The sequence below is a fragment of the Sitodiplosis mosellana genome, unplaced genomic scaffold (genome assembly GCF_009176505.1).
Source record: "Sitodiplosis mosellana isolate CC-2019 unplaced genomic scaffold, AAFC_SMos_1.0 Smas_scaffold_30, whole genome shotgun sequence".
NCBI classification, from domain to species: Eukaryota; Metazoa; Arthropoda; class Insecta; order Diptera; family Cecidomyiidae; genus Sitodiplosis; species Sitodiplosis mosellana.
Genome location: NW_022595272.1, coordinates 2,829,889 through 2,854,144, shown reverse-complemented (window position 1 = coordinate 2,854,144; position 24,256 = coordinate 2,829,889). Strand labels below are relative to the sequence as shown.

The window sequence follows — 24,256 nt, the reverse complement described above, 5'->3', positions numbered from 1 at the left end:
TCTCCATTTGTTGAAGGAAAATCTCTCAAAATCTTTCAAAAGCTGTTATGATGCGGGAAATACGAAATAAATCGATTCCAAAATAAATCAATTGAATTCATTTCTGTTTATGATTGAAACTTTATTTTCGGTTTGTTTTGTTGACAACAACAACAAAACAACCAATTACATTTTGTACGTGCTCTATACGGTTATAAAATAAATGACAATTAAAAAGAAAAATTGAATTATTCGATAGCATAATAATTTTGCTGATAATAATCAAGCAATTTCTTTTTCTCAAATTGTTCAGTAAAATTTTTGTTTATTGTTGCACATTTGTACGGCACTTGAACTAAATCAACGGAATCAGTTTTCATTATAAAAGAAAACAAACTTTGTTTAAATGAACGAAATGGTTGTTCATAAAAGTTGAAGTTAAAAAATCTTGTTTGGCAAATAAAACTAATTCTTTTTTTTTTGTTTAAAACTACAATAAAATTGCAAAAAGGACGAATTTCGATGAATTTTGGTACTGGTAATTGAAAGAGAATGAATTTCAATTGTACATTCCAGCGACATAGTGAGATGTAATCAGAATGATAATGATCAAAGCCACTAATTTGTTTGAAATGTGGTGCATTAATTGGTAACACCTATGGTTGAATGCTAAAATCTAAGGGACATGCTTCTCATCAAGTATCACAACATCAGTTTTATTTTTAAAATTAAACAATTTTTGTGTGTTTTTTTTGGCTGAAAATGGAAAGAGAAGAAGTTGTCCTAAATTAATAGAGCTTAAATTCAAAACATAATCCCAACAATTGACACATTTTCGACATATATATGCACAAGCACATGGAAATGAGTACGAAGAGAAGCTGTTTCGATGTGTATGGTGCATTAGCTGATTGTTATCAGTTAGATTGGACTTTGAGGTATATATTATCATGATAATTGAAAGATTTAGGTTTCTTCTACTCGCGTCAAGCCATCATCAATATAAATAATTACTTTTTGTTACCCTTCACTTCCTTTGTCCGCATCTCCGCATTTCCAAATATGTGTGTGTGTGTGTGTGTTTAAACCCTTTACACATACACACACAAATCAATTCTTTTAACTCTCTCTCTCTTTCTCTTCCTTTTTTTTTTCTCCCTCCCTCCCTCTAACCGAAAATCTTTTGAAGAAAAGTGTGTGTTTCGGGTTTGGTTAAAATACGTTTGCGATTTGGATGGTAGTTTTGATATTCAGGATTGGAATTTGTGAAATCAGCATGATGTGCTGTAGCGTTGCTCCCATCAGTATGTTTATGCGAATCCTGTTTGTGGTGCTGCTGTTCTGCTTTATGCTGATGCTTATCGCTGGTAACGGCTGAATTACTGCGTTTCGCTACTTCCAAATGATGTGGTTCGGTAACCGTTTCGTTAATCGATTGAGTTGCTGCTTCGCTTGGTTTGGCTGTTGAACTGGTAGCAGCATCGAATGAGCTTGCGGAAGTATTTTCAGCAATCACCGTTGCCTCGCTGGAATTTGCTATTTCCAAAACAGAATTCGTATGGTTTGGCTGCGTCAAATCAGCCGAAGATTTTGCGGTGGTCGGGACATGATACATTATTTCACCACCGAATTTTGGAGCATGTGGACGCATTCCGATATTGGTTTTTGCAGGTTCTTGAGGTACTTGAATTGAAGTTGTTGTTATTGTTGAAATCGTGGTAGATTCTTCGGTTGTGTTTGGCGCAACGTTTGTTGGAATGCTTGAAGATGTTTCGACACCTGAACTGATTGTTGTCAACTCGTTTGCGGTTGTTGGCACTTGTGCGTGTTGCGTAGAAGATGTCTGATTATCTTGATGGTTTGGCTCGAGTGAGGTACTAAGAACGGTTACAGTTGTTGCCTCCTGCTCAACAGTTGTTATTGTTGGTGGTGGTGGTGGTGTTGGCGTTGAGTTTTGATGTTGTAACTCATGTTGTACCAACAGCATTGGCGGTATGAAATGATCGCGTGTTATTTCCTTGTGCGGCGCATGAACTACCTCAGATTCGGTCTTGATGTTCGATTCGGTGGTTGTGGCGGAAATGTTGTGTTTGACAGGATTTTCCGTTTCACGTCTGCTGCGAACTTCAACCGTCGTTTGCTGAATTTCCACCACGCTTTTTGCTGTTGTCGTAATTTCCTCCGACTTCGTCGAATCATCATCATTTACAACTTTTTCGACACCATCGGCAGCGATGGCAGTGGCCGGAACTGGTTGATCGCCCATCATTAAATCATCTTTATTTTCATTTTTTGCCTTTCGCATTTGTTTCGGTTGGTTTTTCAATGGCTTTTCCGATGCAATCTTCTTCGTATTTTTCACCGGTTTTACTTCATCAACTTCTTGTGACTCGGCAATTGGAGCGTCGCCCATCATAACATCATCCAAACTGTATTTGTCGCCCACTTTATCAACCGAAGCCTCGATTTGATTGGCAATTTTGTCAATGTTATTGTTTTCAGAGTTATCTGATTGAGACGCTTCTTCGACATTTTCAGACGGCAGCTCTTCGGCCTCCGCCGCTGCTATTGCTGCAGCTGCAGCAGCAGCAGCCCTCATTTCATTGTCGCTTGTAATGGTCTCGCGTTCCAATAGACACATCAACTCACGCTGTATAAAGTCCTGATCCTGTTTGCCATTGCATGTCAATTTTTTTATTCCCTCTGCACCACAATCGCGCGACAATTCAATCGTTGCACTGTCAGCGATATATTGAATTGTGAGCGCGGGTAATGCACGAATCAAGCATTCCGTGGCCCAATCGGGCGCTAAAAATAGAATAAATGCATTTTTCTTGTATGATTCCGTTTAATTCAATCGAATATGCAAATTAGTATCACATTGTATGCGAAATACAAACCTTCCATCTCGCACAAGAATGCAGCCACATCTGGGCCACCGCAGCGTAAGCTATGCCAACGATAGTCACGCATTGGGTCAACAACCGCACATAATGGTGAATCAATAGCCGGAATTTGTTCAGCCCAATAACCGAATTCTCTGTCTAAAATTTTCGAATTCCTAAATTGACCAAAAAAAAAAAACGCAGATACAGTGAGAGACAAACGAAAACAATTAGCGCGAAACAACTCAATCCATCACAAGAAAGCTTAACTTACGACCACATAAAACGGTCCGAATTCTGCGAACGCATCAATCCAATCCATACGTTTTCAGTGACATTCAAATCACTCAAAAATGCTCGGCTCGCATCGTACTTGACACCATTATCAACTGAAAGCAAATGCCAAACAGCGGAGAGAGAGAGAGAGAGAGAGAAAGAATAACAAAAAAACACACGAATTAATTAATGAAATGAAAAACCTGCATCATTCATCGCACAAATTGAATTATTGATGTGGGTTCAATTGAAAATGATGATATCGGATGCATCATCTATACGTGATGTAGCATAAGATATGGATGGACGAACGAACGAACGAACGAATGCGAATCACGGTAAAAAAGAGAATGCAATAAAATTGCCGATGCATAAAATCGTATAGCGGCAAATTGGTATGCAAATAAACGGAGATTGTTGTATCAATATATAAAACGGTGACGACGACAATGCACACACATACACAGCACATATTTCCATCCGAAAAATCAAATATTGATTTTATCATTTTCATTAAGCTTAATAAGCGAATGCATTGCAAAATAAATAATTACTTGAAATTTCTAGTCCAATGAACAATACGAATTTTGTTTAGTGCAAAATGGAATTCATTTCGCAATTGCCACTCATTCACGGAATCACGAAATTGCAAAATGCAATTTTAAATGAATCATAAGTTTGAATAAATGATGCCCATTTGCAGATGAACTGGACATTCAATTTCATGAAATGCTGATGTTTTTTAATTTTCTGCTGAAATTGCAAAGTTTATTTCATTACGTTGGCTCTCTTCTTTTTCGCTCTCTTCCATTCACATTCGTGTTTTTTGCAATTGCGAAGCCATTTCAGGTGTGTGGATGTTCAATTTACGAATTGTATGTCGCGTTGCTTTTTTCTATACCTTTTTTTTCTGGCTCAGTAATAAATGAATTGCCAAAGCAATTTTCATTTGTGATAAAGTGATTTAAAAATTTGGGGAGAAGTTTACGTTATCAGCATTCATGAGTGGTACTCATCAAGTGGGAGTACGGGCGGCAATGGAAGAGAAATGTTGTAGAAGTGGTTTTCCTCCAAATTTATGCAAAGTATCCTCTCATTAAGTTATCACAAACACGATTCGTTGGAGAGCTTGCGACGGTAACGGTAATTAACTGCGAGATTGTGCGTGCTCAAATAGGTGTACATTGTATATTGATAAAACATTTCTGTACAGATACGTATCTATTGGACAGGCCAAGTGAAAATAGCCATGATAAATGAAAAAAAAGTTTAAAAAAAAAACTTACTATACCTGTAACTAAGTTGGCGTGATGAAATTGGCAAACAGCATCTGCTTCGTACCAGGAGATTTTATCGCGAAAAAATCGATAGAATACAGTGAAGCCGTCTTGTGGTAGAGTCCATGTGTTGCTGATGTTCATTTGCTACATGCGAATATGAACAATATCAAGTTTTAAATTAGTTTAAACTCACAGCGGGCGCATACACACAACAACTTTTGATATAAGTATGAAATGTGTGCACTGAAACTAGGGAAAACTGCGTACGTGGTGCGAGACGATGGCTATTTTTCCCATTCATATTCACATTTTTTTTTGCCCATCTTGGCTCCAAGAGACGAGAGAAAAACTTCCTTAAACACAATATTTTCGTAATTTATTATACATGCACACACAGTTAGAATGGGTATAACAGGCCTCATTTTGAACATCATAAATTTTAAATGAATTAATTTTTGCTCGGCTACTGCCTGCCATAACACCAAACACATAGCCAACCGAAAGTGAGTGACAATGTGGAAAATGGTAACGCGCTAGGTTTTATGAGCCTCGGGTAATCTGCTTAGCAGAATTAAATTGGATGGAACCTACTGGACGATAAAAAGTATCCCTCGTTTTGCAAAACAGTACACTACTCTCTCTCTTCGTACATTGTTCGTTGGTTGGTAAAACCAGGCACATTGGCATAGGCAATAGCCATAGCCATAGCCATAGCAATGGTAATAATAACAGCATCTGGCCGAAGCGCACTAACTACATGTGAAGTCTATTTTTAGATGCATTTAGTATTTTATTGGTAGAAAAAACATTATCCGATCGTCGGTCGGCTTAAAAGCAATATGAAAAGTGAACATTGTGTTCAACTCTCGTTCTCTCTTAGTCTCCAGTGTCCAGAGCATTGGCGAAAAAAAGGAGAACAAGTTCAATTTTATGGACAGTTTCTCTCTACTTACAATCACTTGAGGTCTAATAATCGACTGAAATATCCAGGGCACATTGCAACATTGCAACACATCAACCATACAGATTAGATAGCCAAAGATTCGGTATGCTCTGCATCTATAAGTATTTCCGATGGCGATGGCGATGGCGAAGCGAACATTGAAACACAGTGATACACTGTATATATTTTCTATATTATGTGCATGGGCTATTTTCGTCATCCCCCATCGTTGCACGTGTAGTTGTAACACTGTATGCTCATTGCTTGGTTGGTTGACCGAAGATTTAAATTCTATTTTAATACCATGCCCATGCATCTCAATTTCATAATACAGCCGATGGTTACACAACTCAATTTGTATGCCCAATGGTGAAAATATCTCATCAAACCCAATTTGACATTTTGGCTGCATTTTTGAAGCATTGGCAAAATGTTCTTTGATCAACACAACACATCCAGTCGGAATGTCGACAAGTTCTATTTTTGGTAACCGGGATGTGAGAGAGAGAGAGAGAGAGAGAGCAAGTGGATCCATTTCTCATGCGCTTACCTCAATGTTTCTTGTATGCGGTACTTTCTTTTCTTATGAACCACAGGAAAATTGAACATCAATCAATGACATGCACACATACAACTCTCAAAAATCAATTTAAAACCAGGTAAACAAACAGTTTTCTATGTTTGTACTTTTGCACGTTCCTGAATGCAGTGGAACGACGCTCACGGCAATACAACTTAACGTTTCGCAAACAAATGTATGTATTCGCTTTCTCTCTCTCTCTCTCGCTTTCTCTCTCTCTCTCTCTCTTTCTCCTTCATTTTCTATCAAAAACTTGGGAATATGAGAACAGACAAAAAGGCACGTTCCGTTTGGTCGCTCATGTTATGCTATGTTTTTTCTCACTCCACACTCCACGTACATACAGGGAGAGTCGGTAAAATTTACTTCGCAAATATTCAAGTGGAATTTGGGTAAAATTTGTTTTATTCATCTTGAAGTTGCAAAATAAATTAGAGCTTTTGACGCAATGCCATGTTGAAAGGGCCAAACCGTGGACCTGTGTGTGTGTGTGTGTATGTGGGGAATAGTTGCGGGAAAACTTCTATTCGGCAATTATTTCACAATGCCTTGCAATTTGTGTTGAACAATAATAATAAAAACGGAACCGTCATATCGCCGGAAATGTGATTTTATTGCTTATGTTTGCGTGCAAAAATTGCAGCGGATAAATATCAGGATGGAAAGAAAATGAAGAAATCTCATCTTTGGCGAAAAGATGTGCCAATTTTATGCGGCAAATGGGAATAATAGCCGAAAAAGAATGAATGGTGAAAAAATGACCCCATTTTATCAACCCTATTCTTGTGCTGGCTGTTTTGCAGTTCGCACATACGAGAGAGTGAGTGAGTAAGCGAGAGAGAGAGAGAGAGAGAGAGAGAGAGAGAGAGAGTGAAGCAAGAACCTTCGAGAAGTTTATTTACATTCGGTTCTCATGAAGTGTAGTATCCAATTTTATTACGTGTTCAAGTTTTTACCACACCACACACTCTGTGCCGCTATGCGAGCGAGTGCGATACATGTTTAAGACGCTCAAACTCTTTCTTCTTTTTTTTATTTCTTGATCGTCTGTGGAAAGAAGCAAAAGTTGCTGGTGCAAAACATAAAAAGTGAAAAATAAAATCGGAATGGAATCGCACAGTACAAAAGGCAAACAAATGGAGAAGGGTAACTTGTAATTGCACATTATTGAAAGAATTTCCTTTATGCTTTTCACCAAGATCCTAGCTCAGTATTTTCACATGAAATTCTCCCCAACTTCGTTGAGGGAGAAAGAGAGAGAGCGAGCGACGCAAGAGGGAGAGATGTGAACAATACAAACATTTGCATGAATAATGCAAATGAAGATTTTTGATTAAAATTGTTTAATTAAATTTGGCTCCATTCTCTTCACGGCGGTCACCACTGGAATTTTCAGCTCAATTGAGTCTCGGTGAGTTCTTCTTCGTCCAATTCGATACGCCCCACAATTTAGTAATTTTACGGAATGGGAAAAATGGACGGGAAAAACTTTTACGTTAGTATTATATAAACTTAATAAGACCAACCGCAGCGCAATTTCTGATAAAACATTGCTGTTTCTTAATAGGGCAGAGATTGAGCTCTTCGTTATTTTGCTTTTGTTTAAATACCACAATGAATTCTACCCATTTATTTCCTAATTTTAATAAGTATGTTGATTAACACTACTATGATTACTATGACGAAACCTTTTTCAGGCGAATAGCTCATAGTTTTCAAAATTGCGAGACAGACAGACAGCGTAAGAGGCAGAGAGAGAGAGAGTGTGTGTAAGGGAGGAGGTTCAACGTGAATACATTTAAAAGCTTTTTAAAAATATGTTGTTTGATGGAAAAGAGTTGGTCGCTCGAATGACTTTTTAAACCATTTATCTTTTGCTCTGTTTTCAAAGTTTTCAAGCCAATTTAATTAATGGGATTAAAAAAGCATTTGAAGAGAATTACAAAAGCAATGACTTTCGTTCAGCGCATTAAAATTTCATTAAACAACGCCAGCCAGCCATTCAGCTCAGATAGATAGATGTTCTAGCTCGATGCGTTCAACCCATTTTCCGAATTCGTATGTGCGTCGCATATATGTATATTCGATCTAAATGCTGCAATATTCAAATCGTTATCGAGAAATATATCAAACAAAATCACATTTTGGATTCAAAAAGGGTTGTTCAGTATCAAACGCTCGTTACAGCACATATCATTGAATAGCATTGTGTTTATCAGGACGAAATGGGTGGGAAAAAAATGAAAACAACACATAGTCATAAATTCAAATTGAGCTTAAACTTATTGTGCAAACGATTCAATTTCAAATTATCTTCTGTGGCATGAATATGAATGCAAACAAACACATGTAGACACACAACCGAGTCAGAGATTGAGAGCGTCGTTCAGCACAACTGAATCCTTTCACACACACACACACACACACACAAAACGGCTTTTAATAAATGCAAATGCGCTGATTTTGAATATTGTGATTACATGCTTTTTGGGTTAAACAAATGGAAATGACGGCAAGCAGGTACAGGGATTTGCAATTAACATTATCTCTTGACTTACATGACTTTTACAATGCGAAGCCAACAACATGGTTCCAACAATTGCCAGGAGGCATATTTTCCTGTTCCTCGGCTGCATCATCACTGATAATAAACTGGTGTATGTACGGGCTTTCACTCGTTTTTGTTGGCACACGTCGTCTCTCTTTCAATGTTGCAAATTTTTTTTTTGTACTGATTCTACTTCCACCGCTTCTGTTGTTGTTGTCGTCGTCGCTTTATATATATATGTTACACCTTCTGACTGAAACGTTCTCGTCGTCGTCGCGGTTGTTGTAGTCAAACACAGCCAATGTGAAATGAAAACAATGACTTTTTTATTCTCTTGTGAAAAGTGAAAACTATCTTTTGTTCACGATTATTCTCGTCTTTTTTGACGCGTATTTTGCTTCCAGCGAATTTATTGCGTTGGAAAATCTCAACGAACGATAAAACCGAAGAGAGAGAAAAAAAAAATTATAAAATATACAGCCACCTGAATTAGTAATGACTATTCATATAAACGCGGGTCGGTTGGCTTTGGTAGCGTGACACACACGAGTAACACTCCTTGATTCTGACTGTGGGAAAAATGTGCTCTCTACGGTGCGACCGATTCGGTGAAAACAAGAAGTTGTTTTGAAAGCATTTTCACAAATGCGTGTTCTCATATACCATTCAAGGATGAAATATTCGCGTAAAAAAATCTCAGCGCAATCGCATTTTCCAGCTTTTGTATAACCAACAAAATTGCATAGCAAAAAAGCAGTTAGAACAGCAACAGCAAGCAGAGAGCCACGAGAAGTGGATAGATGCTGATTCAAAATATACACAGTTGAATGATGATACAAATTCACCACACCCAAACATCCATTCACCTCAACTGTTTTTTTTTTTTACATTGACAGACGCTTGACTTTGACGTTTCGGACACGTGTGTTTACTTCTAAACAATACCATCAAAACCTTACTTTTGGACAATTACTGTAAGCATGAGCATGGAAGTTGATCCGATAGTTCCTGAAACGATTCAGGCGCGATTTGTGTCGGAAAGTGGTGAAGAAGCTGGGCCACCATTGGATTTACCGACATCAGTGAATATCTCACAGTTGGGCCGAATATGCAATGCCATTCTCCAAAATGTAAGTGTCGAAATTTCTGTGTGTTTGTTTGTGAACCGATTGTGAAATCAACAAGTTTAAATGAAAAACCAAATTTTCATCGTTTTCAGGAGGACCCATTGAATTATTTATTTTTCATAAACGACAAAGAAGTTGCAAATTCGTTGGAGAAAACATTGGATTTCAAAACCTTTGATCATGAAGCTGTTGTCAATATTGTTTATCAGCCGCAAGCGGAATTCGTTGTGAGAACTGTAACACGATGTACGTCATCGATGCCGGGTCATGCCGAAGCGGTTGTATCCATTCAATTCAGCCCAGATGGAAGACAATTAGCTAGTGGTTCGGGTGATACAACGATTCGACTGTGGGACTTGACGACTGAAACACCTCTTTATACATGCACCGGGCACAAACAATGGGTTTTATGTGTATCTTGGGCACCAGATGGAAAGAAATTGGCAAGCTCCTGTAAAAGTGGTGAAATTCGGATATGGGATCCGGAAACGGGCAAGCAAATCGGCAAACCAATGTCTGGTCACAAAAAATGGATCAATTGCTTGAGCTGGGAACCATACCATTTGAATGCGTCATGTCGACGTATTGCTAGCGCCGGCTGTGATGGTGATATTCGCATCTGGGATGTACTCTTGTCACAGTGCATTCGAGTTTTAACCAGCCACACGAATGCTGTCACTTCTGTTCGATGGGGCGGTTAAGGTTTGCCTTACACCTCATCCAAAGATAGAACCATCAAAATGTGGAGAGCCGAAGATGGTGTTTTGTGCCGAACAATGACCGGCCATGCCCATTGGGTTAACAACTTGACGCTGAACACAGATTACGTACTACGTGCCGGACCATTCTATTTGGGCGTACATGATGATGATAAAATTTCGAAAGCAAGACAAAGTAAGACCATTCAATTTTCAAAGTAACACATTTTCTAAATTTTTCTTCTCGTCTCTACAGAAAATAAGAAGACCGCACTTGAACGATACAAAGAAGTGTGCCCCAATGATGTTGAATCACTCGTCTCCTGTTCAGATGATTTCACTCTTTACCTGTGGAATTCCGACAAATCCAAGTTCATCACTCGGATGACTGGCCATCAAAATGTGGTTAACGATGTGAAATATTCACCAGATGTCAAGTAATTACTTTAGTTTTTCACACGTTTTTTTCAAACACAACTAAAATTCATCACAAACAAACGAATCAAATTCAAATCAAACCGAAATTCTTCATTTTCAGACTAATTGCATCCGCATCATTCGATAAATCAGTTCGTTTGTGGCGTGCATCAGACGGTCATTTTATCTGTACATTCCGTGGTCATGTGCAGGCTGTTTACTCGGTGGCCTGGTCAGCAGATTCTCGTTTATTGGTTACAGGAAGCAAAGATTCAACATTGAAAGGTAAACACTTACCCATATCGCTTGTATTTTTATTTATCTTATCGGTTGAATAACTGATTTTCCATTCAAAAGTGACATTCACTCCAAATTAATATCCATTTTTTGTTCATTTTCTATAGTCTGGAGTGTCAAAGACAAGAAGCTGAAACAAGAATTGCCCGGACACGCCGATGAGGTATTCGCACTAGATTGGGCTCTGGATGGAAGCCGTGTTGCGTCAGGTGGAAAAGATAAAGTTGTGAAAATGTATGCAGATCGAATGATTCTCTTATTTATTCATATTTTATTTTGATCGATATAGTACAAAAAGAAAACTCTAATTTCATCTTAATCTTATTTCTATTTTCAGCTGGGCTTACTAACAAAATGTAATTAATGTATTTGTTTATTGATTTTCAAATAAATCGCACGTTTATCTTCAGAAACAAAATGAAATGTGTTTTAATGTGTCTATTATCTATTTATTGAAGAATGTGACATCATCGGCAACGATCGATGTGGTTGTTCGAATGTTTCCTTCCTTATCTCGGATTTCTCCATAAGAAATTCGACCGAATAGCAACACGCGTTGTCCTCTTGTTAGGTAGTTTTTAATGTTTTCCCGGAGGTTCGGATTGAACACAGCGACTTGATGCCAATCGGTGCGTTAACCCCAGTCACCGTTCTCAAGTCTGGAAATCAAATTAAAACATTATTACAAGAACATCAATTGCAACAAATATTTGTATGAGATAAATCGAATCACGAGTGTTCGCTTCGCGGTTCAATGAAATATAGAAATTACTTGTAATTGGTGTGTGTTGCCAATGAGAATGTCATAACGGGTGATTCTTCATTGCCTCGCAATTGTGGATCGGTTCCAACACGGCCCAGCAAAGTCACCTTGTTGATTGCTGCAGATGAAAAACAATACAAATTACACGCACATTCTAACCTCAAACTGAGTGGCCGCTAAACTTACTCTTTTCCAAACGTTTCGGAACATCATCTGAGAATCTGGCAACGCTTGCAGCATTCGTTACCTTTAGGCTGTTTGCCAAAGTGCCAATCAATTGTGACTTTCGAACTAAATTGAACATTTTTATCAATTTTTGCGGTAGTGTGCAACAAAACAGCTTCTTTCTCTGGTGAAATAAAAGTTTGCGTCAGATGAATACCGTGACAATGACAGCCAATCAACGGAGTGAAGTTACTTGCATGTCACAGCACATGATGGAATTTATTCGCACTAACATTTCCAAAGTGACAACAAAAACATATGATTGCTGGTTTATATGTTCATTTCAAAGGCGATTGCATTTGGTTGATATTTTAAAAGTGGAAATAGATAACAAGTGAATGAAATAATTCGCAATAGTCGCAATAGCCATAGTTACAAGTTTACATGTCGAAACTTCATATATTTGGACGTTATCAACTGTGATGACATGACCAGACACTAAATCACACACACACACACACAACTACAAACAAACGAAAAAAAACCTTGTTATTTGTTTCTGTTTGTTGCCGAAGTGTCAAATCATCAAAGAAGAACACTAATAATATAATTGATTCATTGGCATTTTTGTGCCAGTAAATATGAAAATTGATTATGTTTTTTTTGCAGGTAGTTTTAAGTGGCATGTTCGTAAGTGCAGCTCCATTTTGTGTTGATATATTTTTTCTACTCAGTGGCACTTTAACCAGTTTAACGATATTGAAGCAGCTGAAACGAACGTATGTATTACAACCATATTTTGTTATAATAGAAGCAAATTGGAGACTCTATTGTCCATTACTTTAATACTTTTTTCTAATGTTTAATTTGATTTATATATAAATCAAATATAATTATAGAGATATGTCCAGTGAATATATTCTCATAACATAATATTTGTTCATAACCGTTACGAGCTATTTTGATTTTGTGACTATCACTCCAGTGGACCATAATGAAAAAATCGTGGAACTGCTAAGTCTATGACAAAAATTTTATTGTTTTTGATGAAAATGTGTCACAAACTCAACAGTTTCATGATTTTTTCATTATGGTCCACTGGAGTGATAGTCACAAAATCAAAATAGCTCGTAACGGTTATGAACAAATATTATGTTATGAGAATGTATCCACTGGATATGTCGGAATGTTTTGTTGTTTATCAACCGTCCCTCGATTTAAAAATTTAACTAAAGCGATACATGCTAAATGACACTTGTTTATTTGGATTTCAATTAGGAACGGCAAATTGAATTTAGCTTCACTCTATTTACATCGGATTCTGAGGTTAATTCCATTGTTAGCTGGAACAATCTTGTTTATGGTTTCGTTGCTCCGATTCTGTGGAAGCGGCCCAGTGTGGTATGTCTTCTATTTAAATTTACATTTGAAACGTCAAAAGCTGTGAAAGATTTGGATTTTTACAAACCTAATATGGGTCCGTGAATTTACTACAGGTACGAATCAGACTCATATCGAACCGACTGCGAGTCGAATTGGAGGTCAACATTGTTACACATTCAGAATTATTTGAATACAGATTCATACAATCATAATATGTGTATTGGACAGTCATGGTACCTAGCCGCCGATTTTCATCTATTTTTAATCGCTCCATTCTTCGCTTATTTGCTACGAAAGTATGAATGGAAAATGGTTCCCGTCATAGTTGTTTTGCTAGCATGCGGAGTTTTGTTGTTGGTGTTTTCATGGCCATTGAATAGCACGAATCCGTAAGATAATTTCCGACGTGTTATTTTATTAAACAATCATCAAAATATTTGGTACGACGATATCTAAAAATTAACCGAATTTCCATATTCGATCAAACCGTTATAAACATGCAGTTACGATCAGCCACTCATTTGCGATACTCGCCATATTTGATTGGGCTCTTTCTTGGATTCATTTTCTTCAAGAATCGCGGGAAAAAAGTGAACTTATCGAGAGTAAGCTAATCACTAAATCATTGTGTCTGTTCTCTTGTTTCATTCATCCTATTTTTATTTTAGACGTGGAACGCATTCGCGTGGTCAATGTCGATTGTCATCATATTACTGACGATTTTTGGTCATTATCCGTTTCGTCAGCAGGACATTGACACGTCGCCAATTCACTTTGTACTGTTCTTATCGTTTGGCCGAATATTATGGACCGTTGCGATTGGTTGGATTCTGTTCGCATGTCATTTCGGCTACGGAGGACCAGTCAATACGGTTCTCTCAATGCCGCTCTGGAGTCCTCTCTCCAAGCTTACCTACGCCATTTACATCACCCATGATTTTGTCATAGAGATGATAATGGCAAGTGGCCGTTTTCCACTATATTTCACAAGAGTTTCAATGGTAAGTTCAGACATTTTACTTACAAATTAATTGGATAATAATTTTTTTCGATTTGCTTAGTTCTACTCGATTGTTGGAAACTATGGTCTCAGTGTGTTGGTTGGTTTGGTGTTCTTCGTCATGTTTGAGAGTCCTGTCTACGCACTCGAACCACATATTATGAGAATTCTACTTCCAGCAAAGCGCCAGCCAAAGGATAAAACAGCCACCTGAGAAAGAACGGATAACTTTTGAGCTTGAAAACAGTATTTAGATTTTTCCTAAAATTATGATTTGATAGACCGTTAGTTAGAAACAAATAAAACCAAGATGTTTGGAATATACATTATGTTTTGCATTTTTATTTGGACAGAGTTATGTTATCAATTGCACCTAATAGAAAAAACCTTAAAATATGGGGTCTGACTTGTTCAAAGTAGTACTTTTTAAAATCCACCGGATTTTTTTTCTTCAAATGAATCAGCTGCAACGGTGAGACCATGTCTGTACTAGTATTAGAAATTATTTGATTATTATTAGTAGATTGGATACAATAGAAACATACAGATAGTTTTTGTCTGAGAAGACTCTTTCACCAAGACTCTAACGTCAAAAAATGCATATTTGAGATTTTTTTTGAACAAAAGTTTAAGAATTTATTTTTTAAGAATTGAAATAGAACCAATCGAACTTGAGGCCAGAAATATATGAAAATGTCACTCGACTTGATCATATCAGTACTCAAAATGTTCGTGACGGATCACACTTGAAGTTCATTGGCAGCAGAAGTACAAATTGTTTGGTTAGTGAAGTGATTTAGCCATGAAACTTAAGCTTGTAGTCATGATTTGCTCATTTTTGTATGAAATGATCGTATTTTCCGACACCAAAATCAATAAATATGCAACAAATGAAACTGAAAATCAAATTCTCGTCGAAAATTTGGCAGATATAGGCATATTTTTGTGGGTATTTTGGATATAATTTGATTTTTAGCCGACAAATGGGAAAAAATTGCCAAATTTCAGAAGACTTTCCAATATTTGTTGCTGCATCGATGTCTAGAGGCACATTTTGAGGTTATGACGTTATGGCGTTATGTCGATAGCTCGAAACAAATTGAGTGTGGTATTTTTAAATTTCATTTTAGCGAACTGAAAACCATTTGTTATTCAAAATCGATCACCCCTACTGCCCACACTAATAAAGAAAATTGATTTTTCATGTTGCTGTATCCTGAATCCGGATCCACGAATTCTATGCGGTCAAATCATGTGGATGACACCTCACTCAATTGGAGGATGCTGATTGAACAAACAAAAGCAAGGCATGCCCAAACTCCGGCCATCCAAACTGGACCGAGGAAACCCTCATTTCAATCTAATATTACTAGACTGGCGAGTTATTTTCCTTACATTTTTAATTTATTGAAATGATGATACCCATCTCTGATGTTCACCTATTTATTTATTGTAATTTTAGACTCAATCTGTGTTACTGCCATTTCGAATTGGCGAATAATTATGTTTTAATTTTTGTGATCAAGTCAGAATTTTGTATCAAACAGCAGCAATGCCCTAGTTACGCTTCAAACCATATTTCATGATTAACTCAAAGCACTCTGCAATCAATACGGATTTGCCTTAATCGACGTAAAACTTCACGTCAATTTATCTACCGGATATAAATTGAGCGACGACTTTTGATGTCCCAAAGTCTCTCGGACGTGTAAACTTAAACGCTTCACATAGCCTTTTTTCCTTTGAACACGTTCACCAAATGTTATCTTGGACCATTTTCCCTCTTGAATACTATCAAGCATATCTTGGTTATATGACTATGTTTCGTTCTTCATGCTTATTTTGTCAATAGGATAACATGTATTTACATTGTTTCTAAAAGACCCTGGCTGTTAACGAGGCAAGATCGATAGTTTTTATAAAAAAAATAAAAATTTTGTAGGGGTAAGGAAGTAATTGAAATATATCAACCTTTAAATAAAGACAAAGCTTAGGTCCTTTATCAGAAATTTGTTTTCGCCATGGTATTATCGGATTAAAACTGAAATATAACTCATTGATAAAAGGCATAATGTGCGTAAGCAAAGTTATACAAAATAGATATTATCTTATCTTTTCATATTTGCTAAGATAAATTATCTGATTCTGTCGGCTGCGAGTGTGCCCGATCAAATCCTTTAAATAGCGTTTGCTCAACGGTTTTCTATGTAGTGTTATTGAAAAGGTACCTGTTGTACCTGAAAACACTTGGTTCAATTTAGATCAGCTATACTCAGTCCGCGACTGTATAATCATCGAACATTTTTTAACGGATGTGATCATCAATTAAGAAAATGGTGTCGATTTCGAGTTTAATTTTGGTGTTGGCAGTTCAATCAGTGCAGTTGGTGCAAGGTGTATACCAAATCAGTCAATTCAAATATGAAATCTTCGAACGAGATCGGCTTGATTCTTTTCGAGCATTCGAAACTCAAAATCTCGACGAAATCTTTTTCTCAAGTGATTATACGAAAGCTCCTAGCCATTATAACACCAGCAAATGTATTGATGACCTATTGAGTATTCAAAATAATCTTCAAAATGGTGATAAAGAATCGATGATGTGTAAGATTGACTCTGGTTTTGGATAAATCAACATTTCAATTCTCTCGTGTTGTTTTCAATTTGATTTTAAAAAAATTCTCTTTCACAAAAGTGCTCGACGCATGGGGCGACGTACCGTCCGGGCTGTTTGCTAATAATTTCAATGATTATGATGCTTACGACGAGTGTTTGAATGTTCAAATCGAAAGTGAAAATGCAGATACAGAGGCGATTAAAGGGCAATATTGTCTAATAGATTTCAATTACATGAACTTACCTCATGGTATTCTCCAAAAAAGTGAGACAAGTTTCTCCCGTCTATACAAATCGATTTATCAACGTGAACCTTTTCAGGGCACCGATCACCATTGGAATATGTATGCCTGAATCATGTTCGCCACAACTTTTCGAGTCCATGTTGAACAGAGTGGCCAGTGCGAATGAGACGCTCTTCCGACTACCATACAAAAGATGTCAACTCAAAGATGATTACGCGACCTATACGGTGACAGACAAAATTGCGATGTATGTAAAAAAAGAAATTTCCAGTTGTTGTTTTACTTCAAAATAAGTATATTTCATTTATTTATTTGAAGTTCGATATTCACGATGATTCTTGGTCTCATAATCGCGAGCACGATTTATGACGGTGTGTGTTTTTCCAGACAAGGTGGGTTTTATCAAATTTCGGAAGAGGAATCAAAAGATTAGGCAGATAATGAATGATTAATATTTACTCAAAACAAAAATCTACTTCAGTGCAGGCAAATAAGACGCTATTAGCGTTCTCCGTGCACAGTAACTGCAAAAAGTGGCTATCGTTCGAACAATCAACAAACCCAGATGTGATTGGATGCATGAATGGAATTCGTGTGGTATTTTAACATTTTTGCATGCATTTTTGTTGATTTTAAACCAGTGAATAAAATATTTAATTAATCGACATGCGTTTTTGAGCGAAAAGCTATCTAGGTTATGGAATCTTGTTCTACATACGTGGCAACGATACATGACTGTAAAACGCGATATAAATGTTGTGTTGTTTGGGGTATAATTGATTCATTGGCATTTTTGTGCCAGTAAATATGAAAATTGATTATGTTTTTTTTGCAGGTAGTTTTAAGTGGCATGTTCGTAAGTGCAGCTCCATTTTGTGTTGATATATTTTTTCTACTCAGTGGCACTTTAACCAGTTTAACGATATTGAAGCAGCTGAAACGAACGTATGTATTACAACTATATTTTGTTATAATACAAGCAAATTGGAGACTCCATTGTCCTTTACTTTAATACTTTTTTCTAATGTTTAATTAGATAATTATAGAGATATGTCGGAATGTTTTGTTGTTTATCAACCGTACCTCGATTTGATAAAAATTTAACTAAAGCGATACGTCCTAAATGACACTTGTTAATTTGGATTTCAATTAGGAACGGCAAATTGAATTTAGCTTCACTCTATTTACATCGGATTCTGAGGTTAATTCCATTGTTAGCTGGGACAATCTTGTTTATGGTTTCGTTGCTTCGATTCTGTGGAAGCGGCCCAGTGTGGTATGTCTTCTATTTAAATTTACATTTGAAACGTCAAAAGCTGTGAAAGATTTGGATTTTTACAAACCTAATATCCGTGAATTTACTACAGGTACGAATCAGACTCATATCGAACCGACTGCGAGGCAAATTGATATTAGTTTGGTTCATTTTGTCCATTTTGCTTAGTTCTATTGGATCGTTGGTAATTATGGCCTGAGTGTGTTGGTTGGTTTGGTATTCTTCCTCATGTTTGAGAGTCCCGTCTACGCACTAGAGCCACATATTATGAGAATTCTACTCCCAGCAAAGCGACAGCCAAAAGATAAAACAACCGCCTAGGAAATTATAACAAAGGCTGATTTACAAGAGACTTAGCTCAATCATAAATAGTACTTAGCTTTTTCTTAAATCATAATTTGATAAAATGTTGGTTGTAAATGAAAAATAAATTAAGATGTTTACAACACGCATCACGTTTTGTATATTTCATCGCAAAGAGTTTATTTAATAATAACCAGTATGTACCGGATCAGGACACGTGTACTTGTAAGCCAGGAGTGGTAAATTAAATACATTGAGGGTAGTAGATTGGGAATTTGCACATATGTGACACTACTTTCAAAGAAATTCTAGATCCGGCAGATGATATGTAACTTCCAATTTGTTTAAATTAAAAGGCTTAATAGTTGTTTGAGGAATGTATTTCTGTTTGAAATTTGGCTGAAATTTACGATTAAATAAAAAATAATACAATTTTCTCAAGCTTGCGATGGAACATCTCGGGAAACATTTTCACCCAAGTATTTATTATCACCACAAAAGACCATTTTGCCACCATTATCGTATACTTGATGTAACAATGAGTCCATATTTAGTTCGGAGCTACCCAAATTTAAGACAACATCAATGAAATTTGGTATCGTCCCAGTAGTCATTGCCTATAACATTCAACGGTGGAATTGAAACTTGAAAATTTGACACTTGAATATACAAACATTGTAGTCGAAATATTACCTTAATTCTTGGCATCGTCACCGTCGGCACTTCGACATTTAGGTTCACCATGCACGCAGTGCCATCGTTAATCATTTTATTGAGATATTTCATTGAGGTGTTCTGTTGATTGTAGAGAAAATCAGTGCGTATCGCATCGATGACCATGAGTACCGTTCGCGACACATGACGCCGATAGATTGATTTATTGAGTCTGTAACAAAAGGTTATCTTTTAGATATGTCAAATCAAGTCAGCCACACTCATTTCACTTACGGAATATCATCGATAAAGTCGGGCAAATCGTATGACTCGGCCCTTTCATTGCTGGTGTAGCTAAGAGGGAAAAACCCGCACAAGAATAACGTAGCACCAACCAGAATTGCGAACACAAGCAAGAGCTCATACACAAAATCCATTGCAAGAATGGACAAATAGCTAGAGTAGATAAGAGATTATTTATTTTTAAAGAAAATAGAAAGAAGAGAAAAAAAAGCGAATGCAAATCGAAGTAACAGAGTTTTAATGATTAAATTGTTTACATTGACAACGAACCAATTTCGATGGATTTTTCATTGTGCTGATATCAAGTGGCCGCAAATGGATTTTGCTTCTTTCATTGTTTATTCGATTTAAATGCGATAATTTCAATTGGATTTTGCTTACGGAATCACTTTATGTTTATATGTCTGGCTCACACCAAGACTGGCCCAGAGATAAATGAATTTTACTATGAATATTGACGTGAATGCCATTTGTGAACGCACCCATCGGTTCAGTTTTCAATGTCACCTCTCTCGCTCTTTCTGTTAATGAAACGTCACAGTATTTCTTCATTTCAAATGGGACGCTGTACTTTTTGTTAATACTGAAGTAAAGAAAATACGAAATATAAAATTCTTAGGAAATTAAAAAGATAAATCGGTGAATTTGTGCTCTCACTTCTTGTTATTCGTGTACGTGAATTTTTTTTACAAAAACAACAACCAAATACAAATATTTTTACGAGTAACCATAACGTTGGATCCCCAAGATTGTGACTGCTCAAAACATTTCATTTATGTGATTTTTGTCCACGAATTAAGTGCTACAAGTACGATTTTTGCAATTATTTGAAATTCCATATTAGATTTTAGTGATAGAAATAGATTTTAATACCCGTTTGAAAGACTGACATTAAGCGATCTGTATTCCCGCTATTTCGCTCTATGCCATACAAAGCAAACACAACACACACAATACTGTTTGTAGTGTTCGTATTCATATTTAACTGCTTCTTAAATTGTTTTGACTAGTTTCATGAAATAAATTTGCCTTGGAGAACCCAATTTGTTTATTTGAAATAAAAAGCGAATCCAGGTCTCTGTTTTAACCAATTACTTTAATGAATTGTACCGACGTTTCGAATCTTGATAATTTTTCGAATTCATTAACGTAATTGGTTAAAACAGAGACCTGGATTGGCTTTTTATTTCAAATTTCAATTTCTACCGGTCGGTAGAATTCAGCAAATTTATTTATATTGAAATTTTTTTCAATTCTGCTGTCAGAAATAACAAAACGGCATTTGCCTTATACCCCGCAAAATTTATATTGCGAAGTTCTCGGTATCGGTATTTCATCGATGAACGGAATTTGTACAAAGTGTCGCTTTGATTTTGGATACTTTTTCAAGCGTTTTAAGCGTGAATTTTCACAATAGTGTATTCATACCCAGTTATAATAGAGCGTCCCAGCGTCACTCAAAATGATATCAGTCTTTTTGAGTGTTAAATCCACGCACATGAGCGTCACTCTGTTTTAACCTCGTCTAGAGGTTTTTCCTCTGATATTATTTCGGGAGCACTTTAACATTAGGGTGGTAACGGAAAACGGTAGAAAATGCCGGAAATCAATTCAGACTCCCAATAAAATCTTTTTTTTTCTCAATATTTTATAGTTTCATTAACTCGTTAAACAACTGTCTTTGTTTTTATTTCAGCTGGATCATAAATTTTACTGTGTGAATCATCATGGACGTTGAAATTCCGCCAGCACAAGATTCGCCAAAGCATATTCTGAATATCTTAAATGACGACTGTATTCAATCAGTCCTTCGACGGTTGGATAATATACGAGATTTTCTAAGTGCAGCAGAAACATGCGTTCGGTTCCAGGAGAATGCGAAGTTAGTCTTTCGCACACAATACAAAACCGCCCGCATCCGCCAATTTTATAACTATGGTTTCCGAAAGTTATATTGTAGCCACGACGTGATAGTTCGGATACATAGTTTCCTAAGCATTTTCGGGCACTTGATCACGGAACTTGACTTCGATGATAATTTAGACGATGATATGACAAACATGATTGCAAAATATTGTGGAAGAACATTGAGGATATTCAAATGTGGGAATAAAAAGACTAAGTGCTTCTCGTCGGTTAACTTTAGCCAACTACCCCGATTAGAATCGTTGGAAGAACTGAAAATACGCAACATCAACATTCACAGTTTTCAATATCACTCACAGTTGAGGAGATTGTCCGTCAAGGGAATTCATGAGCATAAGTCCAAAATGAATTTCGACTGGCTTTTTAAAACATTTCCGAATTTGGAATTTGTTAAATTGGATGGACTCGATAAATTGACATGTAATCAGGCCATCAAATTCTTTAAATTGAATCCACAGTTGAAGAGTCTGCACATTCGCTATTGTGAGCACTTTGCTCCCCGAATGTTCAAAAATATGACAAATTTTACACCGAATCTCGAGAAATTTGTTTTTGAACAAATAGATTCAATATATGAAAATGAATATTTGGTACACGTGAGCCGATTACAGAAACTAAAATCTTTGGGCATTGAAACATATGTGCCGATTCCGTTGGGAAGATTGATAGATTCTCTCATTGAGAAAAATGTTCCAATAGAAAATTTGTTGCTTTTGAGTCATTATCATCAGACACCATATGAGAGTATTTCGCAATTGAAACTACTGAAAAAACTCTATCTTAGAGGAATAACAGATAAAACTTTCATTCATTATGTTAAAAATCTGCCTAAATTAGAAGTGTTGTTCTTTGATGAATCAGAAATAACTGTAAATGGTATAAAGGCTGCTTTGCAATATGCACAAAGCTTATCGGTTCTTGTCGTAGAGGTGCATAATAGGGATAGAATCTCTACAGCAATAGACTTGGATGAATATAAATCGATTTTAAATTTAGCCAAGTCACGTGGAGTTAAAGTGACAATCTATGTTCGATCTGGTGCAATCGATGTTCCAACCGACTTTTTTGAGGATAATCGTGAATGGGTGAATGTCAAAGTTGGTGTATTGCACATCAATACTATTGTGCGCCATTTCAATGAATAGAGAAAACGGACAGTATCCTGGTGAAGAAAGTGTTTTTATTTGTCGTCGAATATATTCCTTGTATTTGTGTATTCTTCTATGAACATCTAATGTACTATCCTAAGATAGATGTATTTATTGAATACATTTCAGGCATGAACAAAATAAAGTATGAAACTATCATAAGAAACGTGTTAATTGTTTTCTTCAAATTCAATCCTCTGACGATGAAAGATATACATACATTCGGACATGAAAAAAATGTTTTATGTTAACCAGAAAGAGTGACATTAAACGATTAAAAAAATTTGAAAAATGGTCAGTTGCGAAAAAAAGAATCAAAGCATGGCTGCTATTCAAATTCCGCATTCAATCCAATCATTTATTCCATTTTTAATACGGAATTTCGTGAGGCGTTCAAACGAATTTTAACGACGAAAAATTCATGGTGCTGCTCACAGGATTTGGGTAATGTGCATCCGCGCAACAGTGATCGCTACGTAACTGATTATGCGGCAAAAACTGTCATCCATTCGAGATCATCCGCTGATATTGAGCAAGTGTCTGCGATTTGACCGCACAACGACATCAACGGGTAAATGGGCTATTTGTAAGACGTGAATTTCAAACTCAAGCCACTCAAAACACACAAAAAGACAGAAAAAGAATGAAATAAAAGCAAGAAGCAAACAAGCAAATAAACAAACAAACAAACAGACAAAGCAACAAAGAAGAAGAACAAGAAAAATAACGCACACAAAACCCATTGGACAAATGGGCTATGTGGCTCATGTAATTACTACAAAACCAAATGAAATGTGAATGAAAGAATTTATTTGTTTAGGATACCGAATAGAAAAAAAAACTGCTTAGAATAAACTAACAACATCCAGTCGGAATTTCGACAAGTTCTATTTTTGGTAACCGGGATGTGAGAGAGAGAGAGAGAGAGCGAGTGGATCCATTTCTCATGCGCTTACCTCAATGTTTCTTGTATGCGGTACTTTCTTTTCTTATGAACCACAGGAAAATTGAACATCAATCAATGACATGCACACATACAACTCTCAAAAATCAATTTAAAACCAGGTAAACAAACAGTTTTCTATGTTTGTACTTTTGCACGTCTCTGAATGCAGTGGAACGACGCTCACGGCAATACAACTTAACGTTTCGCAAACAAATGTATGTATTCGCTTTCTCTCTCTCTCTCTCTCTTTCTCCTTCATTTTCTATCAAAAACTTGGGAATATGAGAACAGACAAAAAGGCACGTTCCGTTTGGTCGCTCATGTTATGCTATGTTTTTTCTCACTCCACACTCCACGTACATACAGGTAGAGTCGGTAAAATTTACTTCGCAAATATTCAAGTGGAATTTGGGTAAAATTTGTTTTATTCATCTTGAAGTTGCAAAATAAATTAGAGCTTTTGACGCAATGCCATGTTGAAAGGGCCAAACCGTGGAC

General features: G+C 36.5%; 5 protein-coding genes across 10 annotated transcripts in view; 3 read left to right on the top strand and 2 right to left on the bottom strand.

Annotated features, from left to right (window-relative positions):
* Positions 1-100: 100 nt before the first annotated feature.
* Positions 101-9,393, bottom strand: LOC129569096 (general transcriptional corepressor trfA). Its single transcript, XM_055447545.1, has 5 exons — positions 8,502-9,393; positions 4,432-4,564; positions 3,139-3,253; positions 2,880-3,040; positions 101-2,787 (listed from the first exon to the last, which is right to left on the bottom strand). Exons 1-5 carry the CDS (start codon positions 8,580-8,582, stop codon positions 1,148-1,150), a joined length of 2,130 nt encoding a protein of 709 aa, XP_055303520.1. The 5' UTR covers positions 8,583-9,393; the 3' UTR covers positions 101-1,147.
* A 78-nt stretch (positions 9,394-9,471) lies between these two features.
* Positions 9,472-11,448, top strand: LOC129569101 (protein Notchless-like). The gene is given in 6 exon segments (XM_055447553.1): positions 9,472-9,621; positions 9,711-10,512; positions 10,573-10,753; positions 10,855-11,018; positions 11,138-11,264; positions 11,368-11,448. Coding segments are annotated over 6 exon segments (1,437 nt in total). The 3' UTR covers positions 11,381-11,448.
* Positions 11,449-12,266: 818 nt separating this feature from the next.
* On the top strand, positions 12,267-14,645 carry LOC129569107 (O-acyltransferase like protein-like). Its single transcript, XM_055447564.1, has 5 exons — positions 12,267-12,737; positions 13,237-13,359; positions 13,455-13,730; positions 14,010-14,342; positions 14,403-14,645. The coding sequence occupies exons 1-4, from the start codon at positions 12,613-12,615 to the stop codon at positions 14,056-14,058; spliced, it is 573 nt and encodes a 190-aa protein (XP_055303539.1). The 5' UTR covers positions 12,267-12,612; the 3' UTR covers positions 14,059-14,342; positions 14,403-14,645.
* Positions 14,646-16,980: 2,335 nt separating this feature from the next.
* Positions 16,981-22,978, top strand: LOC129569102 (nose resistant to fluoxetine protein 6-like). Of its 4 annotated transcripts, XM_055447557.1 has the most exons (8): positions 16,981-17,195; positions 17,278-17,449; positions 17,521-17,594; positions 17,684-17,799; positions 17,889-17,972; positions 18,038-18,147; positions 18,356-18,478; positions 18,570-18,930. In XM_055447557.1, the coding sequence occupies exons 1-8, from the start codon at positions 17,192-17,194 to the stop codon at positions 18,610-18,612; spliced, it is 726 nt and encodes a 241-aa protein (XP_055303532.1). In that variant the 5' UTR covers positions 16,981-17,191; the 3' UTR covers positions 18,613-18,930. The 4 variants fall into 4 exon arrangements, with proteins under 4 accessions (XP_055303532.1, XP_055303529.1, XP_055303531.1 ...); XM_055447554.1 differs by lacking the exons at positions 16,981-17,195; positions 18,570-18,930 and adding an exon at positions 21,435-22,978 and having other exon boundaries at positions 17,283-17,449; positions 17,684-17,972; XM_055447556.1 differs by lacking the exons at positions 16,981-17,195; positions 17,278-17,449; positions 17,521-17,594; ... (3 more) ...; positions 18,356-18,478; positions 18,570-18,930 and adding exons at positions 20,285-20,409; positions 21,435-22,978.
* The window catches only part of LOC129569105 (uncharacterized), a 17,866-nt gene continuing 12,755 nt past the window's right edge, over positions 19,146-24,256 (bottom strand). Inside the window, exons 2-5 of one of the 3 annotated variants that reach the window (XM_055447559.1) lie at positions 20,120-20,321; positions 19,730-19,891; positions 19,475-19,667; positions 19,146-19,398 (exon numbers count right to left, since the gene is read on the bottom strand). In XM_055447559.1, coding sequence (XP_055303534.1) covers positions 19,219-19,398; positions 19,475-19,667; positions 19,730-19,891; positions 20,120-20,208 — 624 coding nt within the window. In that variant the 5' untranslated portion in view covers positions 20,209-20,321 and the 3' untranslated portion in view covers positions 19,146-19,218. Of the gene's footprint in view, positions 19,399-19,474; positions 19,668-19,729; positions 19,892-20,008; positions 20,322-24,256 lie in introns of those variants that run through there. The other 2 variants (XM_055447560.1, XM_055447561.1) reach the window with 2 other exon arrangements.